This window comes from Numenius arquata, chromosome 7, assembly GCF_964106895.1.
Source record: "Numenius arquata chromosome 7, bNumArq3.hap1.1, whole genome shotgun sequence".
In the NCBI taxonomy this organism is placed as follows: Eukaryota; Metazoa; Chordata; class Aves; order Charadriiformes; family Scolopacidae; genus Numenius; species Numenius arquata.
This window is the reverse complement of record NC_133582.1, coordinates 33501875-33528107: the sequence shown is the minus strand read 5'-3', so window position 1 is coordinate 33528107 and position 26233 is coordinate 33501875. Positions and strand designations below refer to the sequence as shown.

General features: G+C 40.9%; 1 protein-coding gene across 2 annotated transcripts in view; it reads left to right on the top strand.

The window, feature by feature from the left end:
• MRPS5 (mitochondrial ribosomal protein S5) overlaps positions 1-26233 on the top strand; it is a 66513-nt gene that overhangs the window by 17455 nt on the left and 22825 nt on the right. For both annotated transcript variants that reach the window (XM_074150431.1, XM_074150432.1), the window contains 3 exons: positions 4208-4333; positions 4627-4860; positions 7944-7978. In XM_074150431.1, the coding sequence (XP_074006532.1) occupies positions 4208-4333; positions 4627-4860; positions 7944-7978 (395 nt within the window). The remainder of the gene's footprint in view (positions 1-4207; positions 4334-4626; positions 4861-7943; positions 7979-26233) is intronic.

Genomic DNA, 26233 nt, shown 5'->3' with positions numbered 1-26233 from the left:
CAGTAGCCTTGTGACAGTACAGCCATGTCAGAGAACAGAAGGGTGGGTATGGGTTTGATTTTAACGTTGTGTACAATCACGTCTCATGCTGCAGCTGGAACCTTTAAGGGGCAAAGTTGTACAAATAAGTGGCATACTGGTTTTTCTATTCTCATCCTATTTCAGCTGTACCTAGAGACCAGCTCTGAGGGCAGACTAAGCCATCATTTGTTTTTCCTACCTGTTTAACGCTTGGCCTATTCTTAATCAATCCTCAGAGCTTCCAGTTGTGGTGAGGTAATAGGAAAACATGTTTTTTCTAAGAACTTATGGAGTCCATATTGGATTTTTTTTCAGAAATATCTTTCAAAAACAACAGATACTTAATATGAAAACTATACCTTACAGTAGTGTCTTAGAGGAGTAAGTTAAAAATTAACTTCTAGAACATGAGAAAAACCTTGTCTCATCAGACTGAATGTCCATCTAACTGAGCATCCCATCTCCAACAGCAGCTGATGCTATGGGAAGAAGGTAAGAATTGGATGTGTATGTAGGAATGCTCCCTTAGAAAAACCTGACAACCTTCAGTGATTTGTGACATGGAATTTTTTTTAATTTATAGTTCTAGGTGGCTTTTTTTCTTCTTTGAAATGTTTGGCTGCTTTTGAACCCATGTAAATGATCTGACACAAGTGCATTCTCTTGGGTAAGCATGTGTTCGTCAGAGAAGGCAAGGTCAAGGAAATGCCCTCTGCACCTGAGTATAGTGAGGTTTGTGAGACTTGGCTCCTAGAGGAGTTGATTGTTAAGCCTTTGACCTGCCTCCAAGAAAAAATGTCTTCTTGTGGCCATTAAGCAGCTGAGTCTAGATTGTGTGGTTTATCCAGCAATTTCTAATAGAATACGTAAGCAGCATGTTCCCTTTGCAGACACTCTTTCATATTTCATGTGTGTGAAGTATTTTTTCCAAATCCTGGTTTTGTTTGGAGATGGTGCCAAAACCATTGGTATCTGGAGAAGGAAAGTGGTTGAAATATCATACCTTTTTAGAATTCATCTGCTAATAAAAGTATGTGTTCCAAGCTGAAACCTGGGAGAGAATGTTAGTGATTCAAAGACCTGACTTAAGGTTCCTTAAGGTAATACAGATGCATAGATGTAATGGCATTAGTGGGCAACAGTACATTCAGAGAAGCATGTTTATTATAACACGTTCTTTCATCTTTTTTTTATGTCATTAATATTAATGCCCTTGAATCTCTGCTACTGTGCTGCCACAAGAGTATTTTCATCAAAAAAACTTAAGGAAAAATGACTTGTAACTGGAAGAAGTGAGCCTGCTTAGCTGTACAAAGTTGGTCCTTTCTTCTCCTTTTACTCCCTTCAATTTTCCAACTTACTGCTATTTGTCTTTTGCTGTAGCTTATATTCTAAGCAAGCTGGGAACTCATCTTGCAGGAGGCAAAGAAATCTGCTTTTCATCTCAGTTTATCAGGATCTAGGATACTTTTTTCTGATATGATTTACAGCCTTTTGGTAATACTTGTGAGTTACTGAGGTATGGTCTAATATTCATGTTCCTCTGAAGTAAGCACTAGGGCTGTCTGGTTCCTGAAATTCAGGGATAGTATAAAAAGACACAAAACCAAATCCTTTTCAAAATATTATAAACATCTTTTATGTAGATTAAGCAGAATGGAGTGCTCTCATACAAACTTACTATTGGCAGTTGTTAGTGATCGGCTTGCATGCTTTCAGCAAAATTCAGTAGTGGATCTTCTAGGTCATAAATTAAAATCTTATATATGACACTATCTTTTTTTTTTTTTTTAGTTAGTATCTTTTGGGTAACTGACTAAAAAAGAGTGTGACTTTCATGACTGGGTCTGTTTTAGCTCTGGAAGAATGCAGGCAGCCTCCCATTTTATAAAGGCAAAATAAAGGCAAGGTCACAAATCACTAAGAGGCTGCATTCCTGCTGTCCTGTCTTCATTTCAGAGCATTTCTGCAAATGTGGAAAGCACTACAGCAATCCTCATTTCTGTTTGGGTTATTTCCTCTGCTACAAGAGCTGTCACCTGCCTCTATGTATGTTCTCCACCCATCTTGGTGCTTTGCTGCCAAGCTGATGGTCAGATTTTTATTTTCTTCATCACTGTGTTGTCTGTCTGTTGTAAGCAGTGTCCCCACCACTGTAATCTTCTTGACTGCAGCCTATCCCGTCCACATTCCATTCTTGTCACGTTGTTTTAAAATCAGTGTGATATCTGCCATCTTATACAGAACTCCCAGCTCTGTAGCCCACAGGCTTCTGATGTGTTTTGTTAAAATCAGGGTACATAATGATATTTTTATAGACTGATTAGATGAACTGCATTTTGGTACCAAACATGATGTTTTTCTCTGGTTCTAATTTTGTCAGAATTTGTGTGGTGCTTGAGGCCAAAACTGGACTTAGCCTGACCTCATCTCGCTGGGTCTGTTGGCTCAGGAGCAAGTACAATTCTTGCCTCACAGAATATAAGAAGTGTGATACATGTTACTGTGCAATCCATGGGCATTTCTACTTGTCTGTAATACACAATTTCCACTTGTCTGTAATACTTACGAAATCTGTATGACATACTTTGGCTTGTTGTACTATTCATACAATGTGTTATTTGGGGTATGTAGTGACTTTCTAGGCTATCCTGCTCTTGTCCATCTTGAGGGAATATTATTTTGTAGCTTCCTGGACTTGTATGGTTGTGTGTCCTTCCTTGTATACTTGCTTTCCAGTGTACGGAGCTTTGATTACTTGTCTCAGGATTGTATTTTTCAAAAAAAGAATCACATTTATGCATCCCACCTTGAAAAGGATTTTTGACTGAAAAGACGGGCGTCATATCTTTGACAGAGCCACCTTCACACTCTATACAAAGTTAACTCAATATAAAAGTAAAGCTGGGCACGTAGTGGTACCTCTGGAAGTCCTGGATAACTCCTGTCTCTCACTGTGTTGTCACTGTAGCAGTTCCAGTGCGTTTGCTGGTCTGTGGGGCAGGATCTCTCACATGTGTTAATCCAAAAAGCATGAACTTCTGTGGGGAAACTGACTAAAAGCATTTACAGACTTTTTTTGTCTACTTTTAAATAAACAAAATCAGTTTCTGATCAGAGGAGATGAGATATAAACTGCCATAGTAACATTGCCCCTGGGTGAAACACATAATAGGATTAATATGTGAACATAACAATGGTGAAGCTTGTGTATTCCATGGCAATAGCCTTCTTGGCTGTGGTGTCTTCTTCACATCATCAGCTTCATTTTGGTGTAGTTTGTTTTTGTCTAAGTTATGAGGATCATAAAATCATAGAATGGTTTGGGTTGGAAAGGACCTTAAAGACCATCGAGTCCCACTCCGCTGCCATGGGCAGGGACACCTCTCACCAGACTAGGTTGCTCGAAGTCTCTTCCAGACTAGTCTTGACCTCTTCCAATATGCTGTATTCCCATCAGTTGGGCAAATAGTAGTTTGTTGTTAACTACAAAATCCATGCTTCCTAAGTCACGCTCTCCTTTGTTGGGTGAAACATCCCAAGACAGTGGACGTCCTGGACACGGCCACTGAGTGCGGAGGCCTGGCCAGAGCCTGAGCTCTGTTCTGAGGCTCTCTAGTGTCTTACATTCCTTCCTCCTTCCATTCCTTTGCATTTATACAGGCAATAAGGGGGACCTTGTGTTTTCCCAGAACATGAAAACGGATACAGATTTGTGGTTTTGGTTAACTTCTTGTGTTTTGTGGCTCTTTAAAGCAAGCTAACTCTTGGCTATTTTTAGGAGTGATTCCAGTTAACCATCATCAATATTTATCTTTGGATAAGTGTTTACAGATATTGCTGCTCTGAATTACTAACAAATTATTTTCTTTTAATGACCTGGAAATTAATACCTTAGTGGTTAGTGTTTAGGAATGTTTGCCTTTAAACGGATTTTGAAAATCCTTTTAAAGCCGTGCACCTGGCTGTGTGCCTGTCTGATTGCAGCGATCAGGAATAGAGGCACATGTATGTACTACATACATACACACATCGTAGGAAATCACTGCAGGGCAGTAATCCCACAGTTTGAATCCCAGCAAAGGTCAAGCAAGAGTTAACATTTCAAGGGGCTTTTTTTGTTCAGTTTCAGTTTCCAATATAAGCTGTACTTGTCTATTACTTATGAAAGCTTTTTTTATTTCAGTGACAGCTGATGAGCTGTGGAAAGGAGCTTTGGCAGAGACTGGCGTGGGAGTAAAGAAAGGAAGAGGAAAGAGAAGGAAGAAAAAGCTAAGGAAGAATCTCAATAGAGGCCAGGAGATTGGTGAAGGTACATTCACAAATACGGGGCTGAAGACATGTATTGACATTTTTGTGTATAGTGTTTCTTGATTTAATAAATTGATAAATTTCTTTTAATTTCTGTGGTGTCGGAGCTGCTTGAAATATTTTTGTCTTTTAAAAGAAATCCTGATATATGTTCTTGGGTTTTAAATATAAATTCTGTATCATAAACCACACTTGAAATACATGAGAACCTTCCATTTTATTGCATTTTTCCAGTGTACAGAGTTTCAGTCCTAATTTGGCATAAAAATCTAATTTTTCTTTGTTATTTTTAAGGACGTTCTGGTTTCCTCTGGCCTGGTCTTAATGCTCCTGTGATACAAAGTGGGAGAGTCCAGGCAGTTACCCAACGAAAAAAAGAAGAACGAGAGAGAATTCAATCTGAAATTGTTCAGCAGAGAGATACATGGGAGAAGAAAAGGAAAATAAAAGTTAAGAGAGAAGGAGGATGGAGTGGAAAGTGTTGGGGAGGTGTCCTTCTAGATCCTCCTGACCCAGGTCCTAATGGAGGTAAGACAACTGAATATCTATCTTAGTCTTACTTAGCCTTTCTGATGAGGGGCTTGGAGAAAGTGAGATCCAGACTTTTTCTGTGATTGAAAATGGATTTTATGGTTCCCTTATATGCCTGTTCATGAACCAAGACAGCTAAATCAAAGAAGTTGTGTTAACACAAGTGAAATTTGTTAAATCACTGCTTAGTTTAGTATAGCTGTTAGACTATTACATTACGTTACAGACTCTGTGATGTTATACTGTATTAGAGTACTGTATTACATTATAGGAGTCTTGAAGTATGGAAGTATCTTTCTGTGTCATCAATTGTCTTGAGAATGAAATATAGTTATGTTTTTTTTTATAGTTTCTTAAAAGATCCTCTGGGATAGATCAGCCTTATTTTCTGGTTCATATAATGAAATAAGGTTAAAGATGACGTAGTTTGAATGTAGTTAAAGAAAGAACGAACTTCTAATATTTGTTAGCTAGTTAAATATCATAGTGAAACTAGAGGTCCTATACCTTAACTTTTTTTACAATGCTGTTATTCAGACCACTAGAAATTCTATAGTAGCTGTTTAACATTTAGAAGCCTAATCCTTCCCAACTAATTAACTATGAAGATGAGTTGTTACTTATATTCAGCTATGTTTTTCCATGTGAAGCACTTAATGATGCTTGTATGTTTATTGTGATCTTTCTGTAGGCTTTTATAGTAAAATGAGCTATGACAGACAGTTGATGTTTTCTAGCACTCCTGTTTCAGGCTCATTTCAGAATCCAGTCATTCTAGCAGTTAGGCTGGTACATGTTCTTGGAGCTCTCTTTGTCCAGGAATATGGTCTCCTGGTGCAAGCTTGGATCTTGGAATATATTTTGCAACAAGTCAACGTAAATGGGAAATTAGATACATGGAATCATAAATATGTTCTTGTCCAATATGTTAAAAAAAAAATAAATGGAGACATACTGTGATTTTATATCCTTCATTCTTTCAGAGAGATCTTCTTCCACTACACCTTTACTATGAGTAGAGAAAGAACAGTATTTTTCAGTTGGAAATAAAATTATTTTTTGTCCAAGTTTACAGAGTTTCTTTGCAACTGAAGATGCTTCAGAGAGGGAGCAGAGTGCCTGTTGGCATTTACATTCTCTGCTGTGAGCTAGAAGTCTGCTTCTTGTACACCAACAGATCTCTCAATTGTGCCAAGATGCTCGTGTTTGTAATCATCTTGGAGGTTATTTGTAAATGCTAAAGCAGTGTTTGGTAAAGAAATGAGTCCCCACTTCTTCACCATTATACTGTTTCCAACTCCCAAGCCTTTCTCCAGAATCTCACTGTGACTCCACAAAATAAAATAAGTATTAAATGCTTTAATTAATACTGGTCTTCTGTGTTACAACTGAAATACTCTTTCATGAGATAGATTGGGAAAACAGGATGTTGGAAAGATCTGTTATCTCTTCTGCTTCTTATACCAAGACATTGCATTTTACTCCATTGTCCATTGTTTTGAAAGTCAGTAGGTTTTATTCCACAGCCAAGCTGATACTAGGACACTCTTTGTGGAAACTGTATCTGTATTGAAATATAGATCAATTATAACTATGCTCTCAATTATAACTATGCATAAAAGAAAACAAATATGTTTGCAATTTATATTCAGGTGTTTGTGTGGTCATCAGGTTTCATTACCACTGTGAGGAAAAGACTTGAACACAGATGTGACATGGAAATGATCTTCATTTTACAGTGCAAAACACCTTAACTGTTACTAGACAAAATAAATGATGCTGTAATTGTGATTGCAAAGACGTTTTTTCGGGCAGAATTTGAAATTGATAGAGAAAAAAAAAAAGTCTGGCTATGTGATTCTTGATTATTTGAAGTGGCGATGTATCGTTTTGTTTTATCTCCCTCACCTTTCTGGAATTTTACAGAAATATATGTCAAGAAATACCTGTGTTTTCTTTGAATCCCTGTTGATTGTCTAATACAAGTTTCAGAATATTCTGAACAATATTGGATAATAGTTTGGTCGTAACAGAAGTGACCCATTTGGTGATTGACCTTTTTATTTTGTAACCACTTAGAGCATTTGCTCAGTGTATATGAAATTCAGGGTTTATTTACAGTTTTAGAGCAGTAATTAGGGAAGAAGTCAGTTTACGCTGCCAGCCACTGAAAACCCAAAACTTTCTGTTTTCGTAACACACTGTGGATAGTTATTTTCTGTAGCATTTCTGCAGTTAGAAAGAGTTAGGAAGAGTGTCAGATATAATTTAACAAAAATGCTTCAATGTAAGTGGTGAGTTGCAGTGATTTCCAAAAGGAAGTTTCAGATTTAATTTGGAGAGGAAGTATAGCTTAGCTTGTGATCAAAATATTCATCAGATTCTGAAGATGTCTCTGTTTTTCTGTCACCTTTGCTTTCTGTGTGATGTTCAAACAAAGCAGTTAAATTTGTATGTCTTGCTGTACTATGTTAAAAAATTATTATTTTTCTTCCTTTGTGCTACGCTAGTTATTTAAGTTGGACAGTCTTTGGAGACTGTTTCCATGTTACTGCCCTGCCTGTATGGTACTTAAAAAGATGAGCTATTGATTGCAGCTGGTGGTAATATAATAATAGAGCCCAATGAATCTATTTAACAGCTGTCATCTCTTAATTATAAGAGGAGCTGTGTTGTAATTATAACAAGAGTAGTATTATGCTTTCTGGGTAGTTACCATTTTAACAAGGTATTTTTAAGCTGGTTTTCTTCGCATAATGTTGACTTTACAGAAGAAGTGAAGAAAACCCTGTGCTTTATAAGAGCTATATGCTCTTTATTCAGCAACCTTGTTCTGAAAGAGATTGAATGAATGGAGTAAAAAAAAAACATTTGAGGTCTTTTTAAAAAGAAGCAACTAAAGAAGCTCACTTTAGATACATTTTTTCAAATTATTCTTACTTTCTACTTACTGCTGACATTAATTTCTAAATTGCAGTTACATGAAAATTGTGTCCTTTTTAAGTTATACCACCTACAGGACGCTGTGCTGATAGACAAGTAATACAAGGAAATATAATACCCTGTTTTTCTACCAACAGAAACTTATGAAGATTTTGAAACAAGAGTCATTGAGGTAAGCATTACAGATCTTTTCAAAGATTTAAAATCATCTTTTGTATTTAGCTTGCAATTATTTAACCAGTCTTTGCTAAGTCAATCTTGTAGCCATGGGAATTAGTCTGGTATTCTGTTTCAACTGCGTAACATAAGGCCCCAATGAAAAGAATGCCAGAGTATCTTCTCTGTTGAGCAAGTAATATCTAACTCAAAGGTGGAGTAACACTGAAATGGTAAATTCCCACAGATAAAGCTTTAAGAGTTAACATGCAACCATAATAAGGAATGTAGTAAAGCATTAGGATTATTTCTCAGACAAAACTACAAGTAGGAAGTTGTATAATTCTGCTTGAAAAATAAATTATTAATTAAAAGGGGGAAGTGGCAGCCCCAGGCAGAGAGTGGGATGAAGCTTCCATTTTGTGTGTCTCAATAATAAAATACTCACTTGTCTTAGATGTCTTAACCTGTGATATTTGTATCTCCTGGGAAAAATATTCCAACAAAGTTTCCCATTCATAGTTTTATATCCACTTTGTTGTTGTGCTTATTGGCAGTAAGGGTGATGGTTATGACTGCACTAAGGCAAGTCTTGCTTCCACCCTCATTTCTAAACATATTATATTGCATCAGCTCACTTTAAAAATGTCTATCAATCAAAAGTAATAACTGACAAAAGACATCTGTGTTCCAATATTTTCCTTGTTTCTGATTTTTAGTAAATAAGATCTAGTGTGTGCTGTAAATCCTGTTATCTTTGCATGTAATGAGGCTGCCTCCTACGTGCTTATGTCGCAAACTTACTCCTGGTTGAACTTCACAGAATTATTCTCTGTACTCTTCAACTCTGTGACTGGCTGACTGGGGCATCTTAATCAAAGTCTGGAATACCTTAAAGAACAGCCTGTGTGCTGAAATGCGTTCAGCATGTCTTAGGTGTTTAATGAAATATAACAACAGGGTCAAGTGCCAGGATCTGCACTTGGGTCACACCAACCCCATGGACACTCCAGGCTGGGGGAAGAGTGGCTGGAGCTGTCTGGCGGAAAAGGACCTGGGGGTGGTGGTTGACAGCAGCTGAATGTGAGCCAGCAGTGTGCCCAGGTGGCCAAGAAGGCCAACAGCATCCTGGCCTGTATCAGGAACAGTGTGGCCAGCAGGACTGGGGCAGTGACAGTCCCCCTGTACTGGGCACTGGTGAGGCCCCACCTCGAGGGCTATGTCCAGTTTTGGCCCCTCATGACAAGAAAGACATTGAGGGGCTGGAGCGGGTCCAGAGAAGGGCAACGGAGCTGGTGAGGGATCTGGAGCACAAGTCTTGTGAGGAGCGGCTGAGGGAGCTGGGGGTGTTCAGCCTGGAGAAAAGGAGGCTGAGGGGACACCTTCTCGCTCTCTCCAACTCCCTGAAAGGCGGGTTGATCTCTTCTCCCAAGGAGCAAGGCAATGGGACAACGGGAAACGGCCTCAAGTTGCTCCAGGGGAGGTTTAGGATGGATATTAGGAGAAATTTCTTCTAATTTGGAAGATGGAACAGGCTATCCAGGGAGGTGGTGGAGTCACCATCCCTGGAGGTATAGAAAATATGTGTAAACGTGGTGCTGAGGGACATGGCTTAGTGGTGGAATTGGCAGTGCTGGGTTAACGGTTGGACTTGATGATCTTTAAAGATCTTTTCCAACCTAAATGATTCTGTGATTCTATGAAATCAGCAAATCACCTTAGAATAATTTTGTTGTGGTAAGTTAAGAAGCTAAAGATATTTAAAAATATTCAATCTCTTATATTTCATGACGTTGTCACCTTTTTCAAACATACAGTAACTTTCCAGTGTGTAACTGGTTGTATGCAATCCCTTGGTTGGTGTGAAGTGATATTAGGTGACTTCTAAATCCATGTCACTCAACATATTTCCTGATTGATGGCAAAACTTCAAGCTAAAGGGTAAGGTCCTTAATGGTACCAAAGAAGGTTCTTTAGCAACCCAAATTCGTAATGATTTCAACAGAAACACCACTCAAAATGTGGTCAGAGAAGATACTTATTTCAAATATGATAAAGGTGGATTTTGCTTCAAGAACAAGGTAATAATTTTTTACTGGTGAAATGTGAAGTGTTAGTAACACAGATATGTGGAACCACGTTACTTCTCTGTGGAGAAGCCGTTACTGAAGAAGGCAACTTGCAACTCATTCCAAAGCAGACCATTAACAATTAGTGTTACGCATACCCACACTATCGCGAGATATTTTATGCTTCCCATTTATCTTATTAGTTTTTCTTTCATTTCAAATATATTAGTTGCTATGGAAATGATAGAACAAGTATAAGCGTTGTTTGGGGGAATCATAACTTCAGAAATAGATTTCTTGTGACTCGTTTGCTCCCAGTCCAGGATCAGATGAATCACAGCATCCAGAAAGGGAGCAGCTCTGGAAGTGAGAACAATTATTTGCTCTCTATCCTTGCATTTTCCCTTCTCTTCTACTTGTGTTGTAATTTTAGTGAGACTTCTGGTAGCAGTGGTCAAGTTACTCCGATTCTGTCTGTGTCCAGAAGTCTGTTTTTTAGGCTACTGAAATCTCTAAATTTTTTTATTTACATTTTTTTAAGACCTAATGCGTTAAACAAAGGATGTGGTATTTGCTAAAATAATTGATCCATTAGAAAGCAAAGCCCTCTACAATGTGGCAAATTGCCCATTTCCAGCTGGGGCCATCACAAAACTGCCAGATAAGATACCTTTTGGCTGAGTCTGTCTTGTTCAAGTATTGATCTTGTTGCTGAAGGAGAAGGGGCTGGGAGAAATTCCGTGTTACTTGCAGCACTTTGTGGTGGGGTGAGATCTTAGTGCTTGTTCAGCTCCTTGTGGTCTGAAGCCCACTTTGCTCGTCTGTGGGGCCCCGCAGAGCAGGAAACTGCCTGTGACTCTTGAGGTCAGCTGCAAGGTGGAGGAAGGTGTCTTTAGGCAGTGTTCTGCAGAGGTGGTTGTGACAGAGCCCTGCCATGCTGGAAACTGCTGCTGTGAGGAGGCTTTCTTTGCATAATTGGGCACCCAGAGTGGAAGACTCTGAGCCTCCAGTAACTGCCACTGAACTCTAACACACCAAATGAATTCCCAAGGACTTTTTGTCAAAATTTGGATATTGCTTTGATTAAACCTTCTTATACAAACACTCTGGTGCATAAATCAACCCAATAGCTTTGTGTGTAAAGTAATTAGTATCATGGAATATCTTGAGTTGGAAGGGACCCATAAAGATCATTAATTCCAACTCCCTGCTCCTCACAGGACTACCCCAAACTAAGCCATATGACTAAGAGAATCGTCCAGGTGCTCCTTGAACTCTGACAGGCTTGGTGCCATGAGTACTTCTGTGGGGAGCCTGTTCCAGTGAGTGAGCCCCCTCTCAGTGAAAAACTTTTTCCTAATGTCCAGTCTGAACTTCCCCTGATGCAGGTTAACTCCATCTCCTCGTGTCCTACCACTGGTCACCAGAGAGAGATCATCACCTCCCCCTCTGCTGCCCACCTTGAGGAAGGTGTAGGCTGCGCTGAGGGCACCCCTCAGCCTTCTCTTCTCCAGGCTGAAAAACCAAGTGACCTCAGCTGCTCCTTGTAAGTGTTGCCCCTGAGACAAGGTCGCCCTCCTTTGGAATGTTCTAATATTTTGATGTCCTTCTTATATTGAGGCACCCAAAACTGCACACACTACTGGAGGTGGGGCCACAGTAGTGCAGTGTAGAGTGGGACAATCCTCTCCCTCGACCAGCAATGCTGTGCTTGATACACCTCAGGGCATGGTTGTCCCTTTTGGCTGCTAGGGCACGCTGTTGACTCGTATTCGACTTGCCATGAACCCAAACCCCGAGATCTCTTTCCACAGGGCTGCTCTCCAGCCTCTCGTCCCCCAGTTTACAGTCAGGATTGCCCCGTCCCAGGTGGAGAACCTGGCACTTGTTAAATTTCACGTGGTCGGTGATTGCTCAGCTCTCTAGTCCATCCAGATCTCTCTGTAAGGCCTCTCTGCTCTTGAGGGAGTCCACAGCTCCTCCTAATGTAGTACAACAGCAAATGTACATTCACCTCCTGCATCCAGATCATTTATAGAAACATGAAAGAGCATTGTCCCTAAAATTGAGCCCTGGGGGTCCCCACTGGTGACCGGCCGCCAGCCTGATGTCACCCCATTTACTGTAAGCCTTTGAGCCCGACCCATCAGCCAATTGTTCGCCCATTGTATTACGGACATCTCTAGCTGTGATAGGGTACTGTGAGAGACAGTATCAAAAGTTTTGCTAAAATCCCAAACCCCCACAGCTATTGGCTTCCCTTGGTCAGCTAGATGGGTGGCCTTGTCATAAAAGGAAATTAAGTTAATTAAACAGGACTTTCTCCTCGTGAACCTGTGCTGGCTATGACCAATTGTGTAAACTTGTCACTCCAGAACATTCTCATGCTGTTTACTTACCTACAGATGTAATTGCTTATTAGATTTATATTCCTTTCAGGGTTTTCATCAGAATCTTCATTTGCAATTAATATTTAACTACTTTATGATTGAAAAACTACACTAGTCTAGGTGTAGGCTTTGAAAAAGAGACTTCTCTCATTTCTAGCCATGATCTGAGAGCCAAGGTATTAAACTGAATCAATACACATTCTGTGATATATTGTGGTACCGTCATAGATGCACATCAGGTCTCTGCGTAATATGAATGTTGACACCCTTTTATCACTAAAATAAAGTGTCCATTGAGTTGTTATGCAATTTTAAATGGCTAGAGATGACTGCTCATCGCTTTACTTTTACTTCTGTTACTACAGCTTCACTTACCAAACAGATGTGTGAAACATTGCCTGTATTTTTAGCCAATGTTATGTTGGCTATGGTGAGGTATTTGTTCCAAAGTACCTGTGCTTGAGTTTCTACTTAGTTTCACTCACAGCATGTCATCTTGTGTTCCGCTCTCAAAGTTCATAAGTGACGCCCTTTTTGGAAGACGTCACACTCTCCCTCTCCACTAGCATGCACTGTCAAATACTGTTGGAACAGCTGGTTTTCCTTCATGCAAAGCCTTTTAAATCCTCTGTCTGACAAACCTGGCAATGAATAACATGCTCTTAATTAGTAGGATGCACTTGAAAACAGTTACTCTGTCTTGAGGTGTTTTGCGTTGTGGTCATAGTAAAATGCGATATTCAGATTTTAATCTCTTTGAGACTGCAACTTTCTTGTGTACTGCATATCTCTCAGCAAGCCATAAATGCCAAACATTGATTTTTCTTACCAAACCTTATGTCTGATTGCAGTTTTCTTGGAAAGTGGCCAGACGTCTCCCTTTTTGAGACAGGAAAAAGCGAACCAGTCCCTTGACAATAAAATCAGAGCTGCTGCCTAAAGAACTCTGAAATCAAGTGCTTATGTGGTTTGGAGAGAAGGGAGAAAGTTGCCCTTTAAGTGGGATTGTAGGCAAAGAGGGAAGGAGATGGCCGTAAGCCAGTCCAGAACAGGACCAAATGTATAGAGCTGGGTCCCTTTATTTGCCTTTTATACAGGGTTCGTTGCAACACAAGTATGTGGAGGTTGAGGAGTAGGATGCGAGATGTGCAAGAGACCTTAAAGCTACATCAGTAGCTAGTTTCCACCACTGTCTCTTTTGAGAGAAATATCAGATACTTCAGGTTAGGGAAATACATAATGTCATTTGATAATAATGCTCTTACATGGTGTCTTATTTGGAGGCTTAGGATAAAGCGTGGAATCAGAAGTACTGAATATCAGCCGTGAACCACATCTGTCATGTGGAAACAAGGCACGTATTTCTGTCTTTTTGTTTTTAGCTTTCAGCTCCCTGTCATTGTCTGTGTTACCTGTCTTTGGAATGATGGTCAACTGCCTTTTGCTTGAAATTGTTTTGCCATTCCTTGGTACTTTCCATGAAGAAGTGTTTTATTCAAAAATTATTTTCATCAACATTTGAGAATTTTAGTGTTTCATTTTATGTGATAATAAGACTCTATCCATTGTCTTAATTGAAATATATGCAGCCAGAGAAGGTAAGATTTTACCAGAATTAAGACAAAATACCTTTTAAATGACCTTGAGTAACTAGTAAGTGCTGTATACAGGGTGCAAGAGTAAGAACAAAGTTAATAAAACTGAGAGCAGCATTCATTTCTTTCAAACTTTGTACAAGCATAATGTATTGGAAAGCGAGTTACTTTAAGTCTGTTTAATTGGGAGAGATTACGAGAAACATTTCCTTAAACAGAACAGCCTGATTCACACAGCTCCTTGTCTGACAGTTAAAAGAATAATCAGGCAAGTCAGAAGTTGACTGACAGCTCTACTCCAGAAAAACCTCTGAGGGTTCTCTCCTGTCCTGATAAATGAGAAAATGGGTTTCTTTGTCCTTGATTATCTTCCTGCTTTTGGCTGAGATGACCATCAGTTGGGAATCCATCCAGCAGCTTGAAAGATTTCTAGGTTACTCCTAGGTACCAAAATCCTTGCTGCTTGTAGTGGTTTTGAATATCTTCTGAGATATGGAGAACAATGATGATGTGTTGTAATGTCAGATTGGATAATTAAAAGTCATGAGTTGGTTTATATATTTTACAAAGTCCTCCAAAGGGGAAAGGAATAAGCTGTTTTACGTGTCCTGCTGTGATAAGGATAAGAAGCAATGGATTTAAATAATCATCAAGGGAAATTTAGACAAAGAATGGAGTTGCAAATAGAAAGTTGAATACTGGGATGGATTGTCTGGGAGTATATGGGATGTCTGTCACTGGAGGTTTTTAAAAACAAATTAGATATATCTGTCAAGAGGGGGTGGGGAGACAAAATCAGTAACCTTCTAACCCATTTTCCTGTGATTCTTTAAGACTTTTCAGGTGCATTTCATTTAATCTGTAGGCATCTTTGTGCGTTCTACTTTATTGTACTTTACAAGTAGCATAATTGTTAAGGTTAGGGCAGATTTACCTTCAAATGTATGTACTCAGCACCCAAGGAATATTCATCTGACGCATTCGTGAGGTTAAAGTAGATCTGTACCCAGCGTATGTGATGAGAGAGAAGAGGAATGCTTTCCTCCCTGGCAGCAGTCTGTAATCTAGCCTATATCTATATGTAACCTATATCTATATGTATCTGCAGCAACTGAACTGTTCTCTTTCTGTATCAGATGCGTTTGAGAACAGTGCTGTCCTGTTGCGACTTGCAAAGGGCTCTAGTCCTGCCTGAGTTAAAAATATATTTCCTTCCTTCTCCCAATTTCTAGAGTCCCCTCTCCCTGTAAATGTAGTGAGTCCCTCCATCACTGACCTCGTGTTTCATCCTCACATTCCATTTGCCCTGAAACAGGATTATGCAGACATTGTCTCGGATGTCTCTGCTACTCAGGAGTGCTCTCTTACGGAGACAATGAAGAGGTCAAAATCACTTCCCAACATCTGCTACTCAGAGCGATGATAACATACTTGCAAATGAAAAATAGTTTCTTTTTCAGGTTTTTTTTGTTGGTTGGCTTTAAACTTTTTTATAGACCTTCCTTTGTCTTGCTGCCCAAGTCATTTTTTTTCCTGAATTAAGCCCTCATAGTTTTTTTTCACTTTAAATTTTTCAATGTTTTAGCACTTAGACCGTAGAGTGAGATGGGTGTTTGTAGGGTCCCTTCTGTTATCTTGACAAAGCTATTTTATTCTTTGGATATGATCACTATTTATTTTAAAACTAAATTGCTGTTTAAGATCAACTTTGACTTTTCAGAGTCTTCAACAGAATGTGTGAAATGGTACTGGTATGCACAAGAACAAATTCAATTAAAGTTAGTTTAATGAGGGATATCTTTTTCATTAATGAGTGTTTTCAGTCTAAATCTTTAAGATAACATTTATGAAAGGATCTGACCTTCACTGGCAGTTCGTATTTAATGTATATGTAAATGCTTACATGTATGTGTAAGCAGATATGAATATAAACCTATACAAATGAGGTCAGTATCAAGATTTTTTCTGTTTTCTCAAGTATCTCTAATATATTCTTGTCAGATTTGCCATTGGTGCCTAGAGTTGACAGAAAATAAAATGAGTAGCAAACTTGCACTTAATGTTACAGGTGGTTTGTTGCAATAATAAGTGGGTTGCGTGCTTCTATACCTTATTGCATATTCTGGTGTGCATATGTCTCAACTTCCCAAAACAGCTTTTAAAGAATGGTATTAATGGAAAAAAAACGCTGGTGACAATCTGATCATAGGTAAGTGGATCATCTGATCCCTTTACATACCAAATTCCTATTTAATAGTATTTGAGAGATTATGTTGAGAATGATAAATGCAACAATGAACATTTACGTGAGCATTAATGAGATCTCCTGAATTGCACCATGTACTTTATATGCATTCTTATTTTAATATGCAAAATTAACTTATCATTCTTAGTTTTAGAACCACACATCATGTCGTTTCGTTTGAGATGCTGAAGAATCTGAAAAGCTTTCTCTATTTTTTTTTTTTGTTCCTCTTAGATTGGAAGTAGCTGTACACACAGTAGATGGTTGTGGTGGGTTAAAGCTTTTTTAAAGCTCCTTTAAATAAAGGAGTTTTTGGAGCGGACTGGACACTCTGGGCTTTGACTGATGCAGCAAAGACTGTTTGGACGAGTTTGCCTTTAGCTGTGTCTGTGTTGGGAGGCAGCTTGTATTAGTCGAGTTACATGGGCACCACACATAAAAGAAGTGATTTTTCTTAATGAGCCCTGCAGTTGGCAGGCTTTCGGTTAATTGAAAGGGCACATTTCAGGAAAGTGACTGCTGTTTTGTTGCTGTGACATATCACAACTGACTGTCAGTTTGGATGCTACAGTAGGTATTTACCAAAGTTTCCCATTCTGTGTTGGCATAATTATTTGCAGTCAAAATCATTAGATTAAACAACAAAATAAGTTGCTATGCAGTGGTTCCACGTGCCATAGAAATCAGTTTCACTGCTTTGTTATATCTGAATGAGTAATCATAGAATGGTTTGGGTTGGGAGGGACCTTGAAGATCATCTTGTTCCACCCCCTGCCCTGGGCAGGGACACTTCCCACTAGACCAGGTTGCTCAAAGCCCCATCCAACCTGGCCTTGAACCCCTCCAGGGATGGGGCAGCCACAGCTTCTCTGGGCAGCCTGGGCCAGGCTCTCACCACCCTCACAGCAAAGAATTTCTTCCTGATATCGAATCTAAACCATAAAAAAGCTTTTAGAAGCAGGCTGGGCCTCTGCTTTTATGTGCTGGTATTGCCACAGATGTGAACTGAGAAAGAGGAATTGGTTTTGCAGAAAAATAGCATCAGGAGCAAAAAATTCTGCATTCAAAGTCAGAGTGAGCCCAAGATAATTGAGTCATATAATTTTCTGATAGCAAGTACAAGTTTTGAAATAAACAGATCTTTTTTAGCATTCTTATTTTAAATAGATGGCACACATGATGCTATTTCTGTATGTCTTTTTCATTATCTTTATCTTCACAACAGTACAGGAGATTAAAATAATGTTTGCTGGGAAATTATACTATGCAGCAAGAAACTGAAAGCATTTTTAAAGGACTTTGTTGAACAAAGATACAAAACTCCTTTTCTGTTGTGATTGTGCTACTAAAAAGGCTGTGCTCCCTTGCTAAAAAAAGAGAAATTGCTTATTGAAGTGTTTTCTTATAATGTAGGAACAGAAAAGCTAACTTTATTCTACAAGCAGGGAAAAATCGAGTACAGACAAGGTCAGATCTTCATGTAATTTAGAGCTAAAGTTGTCAGAGAAAAAGCTGCCTTGGGTGAGTGTTAAGGGACGGCAGCATGGACTGAAGATTTGGGTTTGTTTCTAGCTTTCCTATGGACTATTGCGTTACTTAGAGTAGGTAACTTTGGGCTACCTGTTTCTTTCTTTCCCTGCCAACCTGAAGGAACATTTCCTGTTTGGCTCATATATTACACATAAGAAGAATTTGAGTAAATAGAACTGGTGTAAGAACCATAAACTGGTGTGTACTGGTATTTAACGTATTGTAGTAATAGTGGTAATTAAAATTTACAGCTGTAGTTGACATGTGCCATTCTTAACTGGAAAGCTTCATTTTGTGTATCATCCATCCTCAGATGAATTTTTCTTTTATTCTTCTCCAAAATCAACATGGTAACATAGTAAAAATGTAGCCTACATTATATCTTGTGTATGACAGTATTTGCCTTGTAGCGCTATCAAAATTAGAAAGTGAGACTAGTGATCAGTAAGGCCTGAAAGCAGGTAACATGACATTAGTGGCCCTTTGAATCTGTCACAAAGGGAAGCTTTCTGAGGGAGAAGATAACAGTTATAAATAGTGTCCTTTGCAAAAGACAGATCTTGGAGGTTTTTTTTTCCAATGCTGAAGTCGCCGTCTGCCAGTTGTGAAAACTCTGCCTTTTGATTGCTTACCACCTTTTGACCGTTCATGCTTTTTTTTCTTTATCTGTTTCTAATAAAGATAACTTTACTTAAAGAATTTCGTGCAAGCATGACCCTGTTGTGACGGGGTCGGTGCAACCTTTCCAGTGCCAGAATAGTTCACTTTTTCAGCACGATGGTTAGGAAATGGGAGTCATCTTTAAACAAAAAAATTCCCCCTTGATCTGTGTTTGAGTATTAAATTACAGAAAGACTTGCTAAAGAACTTCAGCTGAGGTGATACACTCATTTGTACGTTTGTACAGAGAAATGGTGCAAAAGGCAGAAACCTAGACACTGGTACTGTCCTTAAAGCAAAAGCTGCTCTCTGCAGGGACCAGTCCACTGCTACTTTGTTTTATATACGGAGCGTCGTGTATCATGAGCTGGGTACTGGGATGTTGGTATTACCCTTTTGTATTTTATTATTAACTTTTATTATTATTATTATTACCTATTATTATTAGTATTTTGTTATTATCTTTTTGTGTGGTTTTTGGTTGGTTGGTTTTACTTTCTAAGAGCGTGGGAAGGGAGGGAAGCAGAGAGGACAAAAGAGATCTTTAACACTTGCATAGTAAAAATAACTAACTGGTTCTTCCTTGGAATCAATCAAAGTAAATTGCATTGACTGGATAATTGAGTGGATATTCTGAAAAGCATATGGATTATATCTTCCTAGGAATTGAGTTAGTTTTGACATCTACAGAAAGCCTTTGTGAAGAAGTATTTTTGTCTTATAATCAAGACGGTGTGCAGTAAATGAAGCCAGATTCTAGGCTCTCATCTAACTATTCTCTCTTTTTTGGCGTGTTACCTCCAGTAGTATTCTTTACAGACTTCATTCTTAGTTGAATTGGCTTGAGATTGGGTATGCTTCACAGAGTTGTATCATAGTATTGGCAGTTCGTGTCTGAGTCCTCATGTGCCAAGACTTAATGCAAAACCTCTAATTTCTTAAAGCTGGCAGTTTCTGTCAAGTGAGTTTGGTCGTTTGCTTCTTCTTTCACTGTTTTCCTTCAGACATTCAGCTGGATTCAAGTATGCTTGTTTTGATTCTCTGAGACCTGCTTGGATGCAGCATTTACCTCAGCGGTTACAGGGCACTTTGGAGAAGCAAGACTGAAGACACCAATTGGGAAAAAAAAGCAGTTTTCTAATCAGGGTCTGCACAACTTGCATCTGATGTGGGTTGTGCTGCTCATGTTCAAAGTAGCATTAGGTGTGCATCTCACTGTCCGGCTGGATTCCTCAAATTTACAGGGCAACTTACTCTGTAAATTAAACTTTGTTTATTTAGGAATTTACCTAAAGTTTCCTGAGTTTACCAGGAAGAAAAACAAACACAGCAAACGAGCACTCAGTCCCCTTTGTACTGACCAGTTTAACGTGTGAATTCATTAGTTCATCATTTAACTCATGAGGTTTCTAACTCAAAAGTTCTCTAATTCATAACTTGTAACTCACAACTTGTAACTCCTGCATCTGTGAGCAAAATAGTTGCCCAACCAAGAGTAAGAGCGCCCATCCTTCCTCCTCTGCCACGGCGCGGGTGTCCCCTGTACCACACTGGGAAGCATGAGAGCCTCCGCAGTCAAGCTGCTGTTGCATCCACTTCAAAACTTTTTTGGGTAAGCTGACGTATTTGTACCACCCCGCTTGGAAGTGTGGTGTGTACGATTGCCATGAGGCAGAGTATTCCAAAGAAGGTGCCAGACAATCAGTATACAAGGATGATGGCTCCAGGGGACAGCAAGCTGCAGGTGGCTTCAGCCCTTCCTGGCCATCATGTTTGCCTACATGTTGCCCCCACTTCAACCTGATGGAGCTGCTCCCAGCATACATCAGGCCTTAGCATGAACCAAAATCTGAGCAGGAGTCGAGTGAACAGTCACTGTTGCTAGCTGGAGAAGATGAACAGAAGTTTCAGCGTTGATGTTCTTGCAGTTGAGCGTCACCTGTACTTATTTAATCATCTGAATCCAGCCCTTGGCAAAGATCAGTGGGGCAGTAGAGAAGGTTGGTTGTGTGGGGACTCTCTTCTGGGACTGTTCAGGGATGGTGGCACTAGGTACCTCTCAGATTTTTTTACTGAGCCACAGGGAATTGACTTGCTGTAGGAACAGCAGCTTTAGGTTGTCATGTGGAAAGCAGGGGTAAAGTCAGAAGAGCAAAGGTTTGTTGGGTCAAAATGCTATGAAGGACCTTGTATCAAGTATTTCTAAATGTATTGTCACAAAAGGGCATGCAACTGTAGAGAGTTATCTGTAGGGAATAGAACACAGAAGAGAGTTATAACTGTATCACTCTGTAATCATTTGTTGTGCATCCACTAAATAAAAAGAAATTGTCCAGGTGCAGCAGGGGTTCGTTAATAGAATATAAGGCCATAATTTCAACTTTTCATGAAGTAGCAAAGAACCCACAAGCCCGTGTTTGTTTTAAGACCACAGAATTAATCTTGGTGGACTTGCTACTTGTGACAAAAAGAATACTTATTAATACACCGTCTAAAACCTTTGTTTCTTTTTATAAGTCATTGGAAATTGTTTTCTAGCTATTGTTTTGCAAAAGGTGCAATAAAAAGCCTTGTGAAAAGGAAATGCTGCATGAAATTACAGTGTCTGAGATCCATTGTTTGACATCCTTGACTGAAAAATTATATGGTATACAAGATACTGTCTGAGTAATAATTTACTTCAAATGAGATGTTGGCTCAAAGGCACTTTTGCGGTATTTGAGCTCTAGATTTTGCTTTTAGAACTACAGGGAAGTTTTCTGTTCCCTGGGTGATGCTAACAGTGTCTTTAGACTGACAATGAACATTTCAAACAGTTTTTAAGGTAGCACCTGAAGCAACATCTCATGGGAAAGAACCAGAGGTCGGAGTCTGTGCACTAGAATTTATTTCAGATATTCTTGGAGTTCTCAAGGGTTTTGGCCTGCCTTTTAAGTAGAGTTTAGGGATGCTACCTTCAATTGGTTCTGTTGATTAAGTAATAAAATCTTTTTATCTCTTTTACCTATCAGCCTGTATGGATGAAATAATTGGCATTTGCAACACTCAGAAGCTTCAGGTGATTATGGATCATCCTTTGAAAAGAAAACAAAGCCATTTCAGATGTGGCATGGCTTTGAGCATGCGTTACTGTGGGGTTAATCCAAAGGGTCTGTACTCAGATGTGAGCTGTAGTATGAAGCCACATTTACTCACATGCTGTGTCAGTAGGGCATTTGAAAGATATTATTTTTCCTAGTGAGATATAAAGGTGTTTCACACATGTGATGGGGGAAAACTATCAGCGCTAAACATGGTTTAGTAGATGGTTTCTCTGCAGACTGGGCTTATTACTAATTTGGATGAGAACTATACTTGGGGTTTATCCCAGAGCTGTGATGAGTCAGCCTATATAAAAACCACTTCAAGTATCTGGGCAAAAACTTTCATCTGTTTTGCTGAGTGAGGGGTAGAGGAGACCAGATTATTTTCTATATTGCAGTTTCTCCATTACTGTGTCCCTGGGGGCGGGATGCACTGCGGACAGGATGGCTAATCTTCCTGCTTCTCAGAGGTTACAGCTACGGAATCAAATTCTTCGAAAGAGAAGTACTCTCTTTATTCTACTGAAGGCCAAGGTGGAGAGAGTGTGACTGTTGGGGTATGTGATAAAAGGCCTGTCTGCCCGCACACGAAGGAGCACAGAGGCAAGAGGAGGTAGAGGAACTGCAATAACACCCTGCCAGTGCTCATCCCAGGAGCACTGGGTGCATCCCATAACCGCATGGGTGGCTTCTCTGCGCAGACATGGGCAGGGGAACCCAAATTAAAGACTTGGAGAAAAAGACACCCTGTTTGGCTCCTCCTGGGGCTCTGGTGGGATAGCCTCAGCCCCATGGTCCAGAGGTGATGTCTATCAAGATGAGGCTCTCCACAGCACCCCAAGTCTGAGAGGGGTTATTGCCAAGAGGTAGGGGATACATCATGGAGTGCAGGGGAAGAGCATTGCGATATTACACAAGATTTATGGAGTGTCTAGGGCAGGAACCAAAGGGAGAAGAAGGGAGGGATCTAGGTGACCTGGGGAGGAGCAAGCGTGGGAAAATAGAGGGATAAGGGGATAGAAAGGGTGGCTCGCCTGTAAGCAGGGCTGCCTCGTCATGGCCTGCATCTGATCAGTACAGTCTGTCCTGACTTCTTTTTAAATTCAATTTCTAACTATTTTCTTGGGCCACAGACTTTTGTTTACTGTGTACATGTGCGTGTATGTGTGGGTCTAAGTGCCAGCAACTGGAGTATATATATTTCCCACTAATGGACCTTCATCCTCATCAGCCGGAGGGAGGAGCAGAATGAGGGTATTAGTTTGTATTTATGTGAATGCTGTTTGTTTCTGTTTGTGTTGATCTGCAGGGCTTGCTGTGTATATATGCATATAGGTGTTGTATAGGTGTGTTTATGTCTGTGCCCACTGGGATTGCATTCCCAGCTTTCTTTGAGGGTACATGGGTGGCGAGAGCTTCTCCTCTTTTAAGGGTGCATGGTTAAGGACCTTTTCAATGTAAAAAGGGGATAAGGGAGAAGCCATAAAAGAGAACGTACAGAGACACAACCGTGACCAACAAACCGCAAGGCAGGTGGTAATGAGAACCAAACTTGGTCAGCCACACTAATTGCTGAGAGTATGTGGAATGTGAGAGTGTTTATTTCATTAAGATTGTCTGACAGAGATCTAGCAGGATGGTAAGGAAGAGGGGGAAGCTGTAAGCAAAATATACGGAGACACAAACCTGACAGATAGGCATAACGGGGAGAAAGAAAAGAAACAAACCTTACTGGTCACACTCATTGGTGGGCTGTCAAAAAGCTGCAGGCAAACCAGTACTTTGCAGCTGATAAGGATGCAGACTTGAGGGTCCAGGGTTGTTGGAGGGGTGACGCTGAAACTGTGCAAACTGATGAAGGAATGTGCCGCCAACGCGGTTGGGGAGGAACAGAGAGAAAGGAGTATAAAAGGGGGCTGGCTGCATTTAAGATGGGGCCACTCCATACGTTTGTCTGAGCCCTGCACCCAATCACCACAGTCTGTCTTCTTATTAAATCCTTCCATAATTATCTCTCTGTCTTATCTCACTCTTGGTCGCATGTGTGTGCAAGGTCTGCAGGGACTAAGTGCAAGGGCTTCTTGGGGGGACTGGTGTTGAGTGGACACTGGGCCAGCAAGTGGAGTCAGACCAGGGTTGTGGGTGCCCCACAGCCTCTGGTGTCAGCCACTGGGACAAGGGAGGGTCCTGGCGTCAGCGTTTGGAGGGCAGTAGCTCTCGCGGGCTGAGTACTGGTGCCAGGGGCAGGACCACGGCAGGGAGGTGAGGGTCTTCCCCAAATGTGATGGGGTTTTCTGAGGGGGGTGGGTGGTGTAATTTACTAGCAAACTTCAAGCTGGACTAGCCAGCAAGTAGGAAGCCTGAGGTCCAGGCATGGCGTTAGGCAAGCAGAGGACCAGTTGCTTGTATTGAGAAGGACCTGTGAACGCGGAGTGCCTTCAAGATGGGTGTGGGAGTGTGCATGTTTGCTGGTGAGGACCAAGCTGGACCAGGTGGCAAGTAGAAGATCCATGAAGCAGGTCAGAGGGCCTGGGCAGTGGTACCAGATAGACAGAGGGGCCGTGCTGGTACTTGGGGGATCTGCAGACATGTGGCTTGTGAATCTAGAGAATGGTGTGTAAGGGCCTGCAATAGTGAGCTTCAGCTACATCCTATGTGTAGATGCTGTTGAAGGCAGCACCTTGTCTGTCACAGACTATAACTGGACATGCCGATGTCCTGGATGTGTGTCCCACGAATACATACTAGGCTTTGCTACTTTTTGAACCTGCAGCCACGTCCCCCAGCCTGGGCTGGCCAGGCTGAGCTCCAGCGGCAGGTGGGACAAAGTCCTGGTCCCAGAGCTGTGGGAGGTGGTGTCCACATCCTTTAACACCTTGCTACTTGCTGGACCTGGGAGGATGGAGCTATGGCAGCTTTGCCTCCGGTGGGCTACTGAATTCAGCCGTCCCTAACACTTACATTAAACATCCGTTTGGACTGGTAAAATCACTGGCTCGTTCTTGGGAAGGTCACATCTTAGTAATCATAGCAGAAGATGGACAATTCTCCTGAAGCACTGCCCTTGTCAGTGCCCACCATTTGCATACCTTAGGGAGACCATATGACACCCTTGTCAGCAATATTAGTTCTGCCCTCCAGCCACCTTGTGCACTTTCTGATTTTTAGGTACAGTAGGTTTAAGTTGCCACTGGGAGATGTTCTGTCACTGGGGTACAAGTCTGCTCTACCTTTGGTGCTGAAGAGAAGGCTGATGTGGACATGATCTATTTAACACAGGCTTGTTTTTTTCTTTACAAGTTTATTACTGAATTCTTTTGGCCAACTGGCTTCCCAAGCCTTTTAGCTAGGTCCCTGAGCGTCTCTGGGCTCACTTGCAGGGAACTACTCTTCCTTCAGCTCTCATTTTATCTTGGATCACCTTAGAGAAGTATGAGGACCAGGGGACCTGACGCCATGAGGGGATCAGCCTGTGCGAACACTCTGCTCTGCTATTCTTTTACTGCTCTTGTGCAGTGTCAAGAGTGTGGCCTGGAGGTGGCGGGTTCCTAAAAATCATGACTGGAATATGATTTCTAGAAAGGAGGACTCTCCAAGGGTCTCCAGCTTGGCCTGTCACTCGTTCTGCTTTTACAAGAACAAAACCTCTAGGGAAGTGTTGGGTTTTTACCTTTGTCTAAAGCTGGTTAAGTTCTTGAAATCACAATAACCTGTCTCTCACTGGACCCTATTTCCACCCTTTAAACTCCACTTTTGAACCTGCTACTTCCCCTTTCTCCTCTTAATAAATGATTGAGGTGGTTTCATTTTGTCTTTGAGAGATGCTGTCCTACCGTCGGCTCTCGAAAGAAGGCTGAATTTTCATTATCACCACCGTATTGCGGATGCAGGGAGACAGTCAATTTGAGGTACACTGTGTCTAGGGGTGGGCATGCATCTGTTTCCAGATTTTAAAAATTGGCTTCAAATGTGGCTTGAGTGGCAATCTAGTAAATAGAGGTAATTATGCCTTTGTTTCAGTCACTTTTCAGTGGTCATGCTGCTTTGAAAGTGGCACGCTGTTCATTGTGTATTAATTGTCCTCAATCCAATAACTGGAACAAAAGTGAGAGAGCTTTCTAAGTGAGAGATATCTAAATATTTCCCTGAGGAACCTCAACAAGGGCAAGTGCAGGGTCCTGCACCTGGGGAGTAATAACCCCCTGCACCAGTACAGGCTGGGGGTGACCTGCTGGAGAGCAACTCTGAAGAGAAAGACCTGGGAGTCCTGGTGGACAACAGGATAACCATGAGCCAGCAATGTGCCCTTGTGGCCAAGAAGGCCAGTGGTCTCCTGGGAGCCATTAAGAAGAGTGTAGCCAGTAGGTGGAGGGAGGTCATCCTCTCCCTCTGCTCTGCCCTGCCCTGGTGAGGCCCCATCTGGAGCACTGGGACCAGTTCTGGGCTCCCCAGTTCAAGGACAGGGAACTGCTGGAGAGGGTACAGCAGAGGGCTACAAAGATGATGAGGGGACTAGAACATGTCTCTTGTGAGGAGAGGCTGAGGGACTTGGGTCTTTTTAGTCTGGAGAAGAGAAGACTGAGGGGGGATCTGATCAATGCCTATAAATACTTAAAGGGAGGGTGTCAGGAGGATGGTGCCAGTCTTTTTCCAGTGGTGCCCAGTGACAGGACAAGAAGAAACGGGCACAAACTTGAAC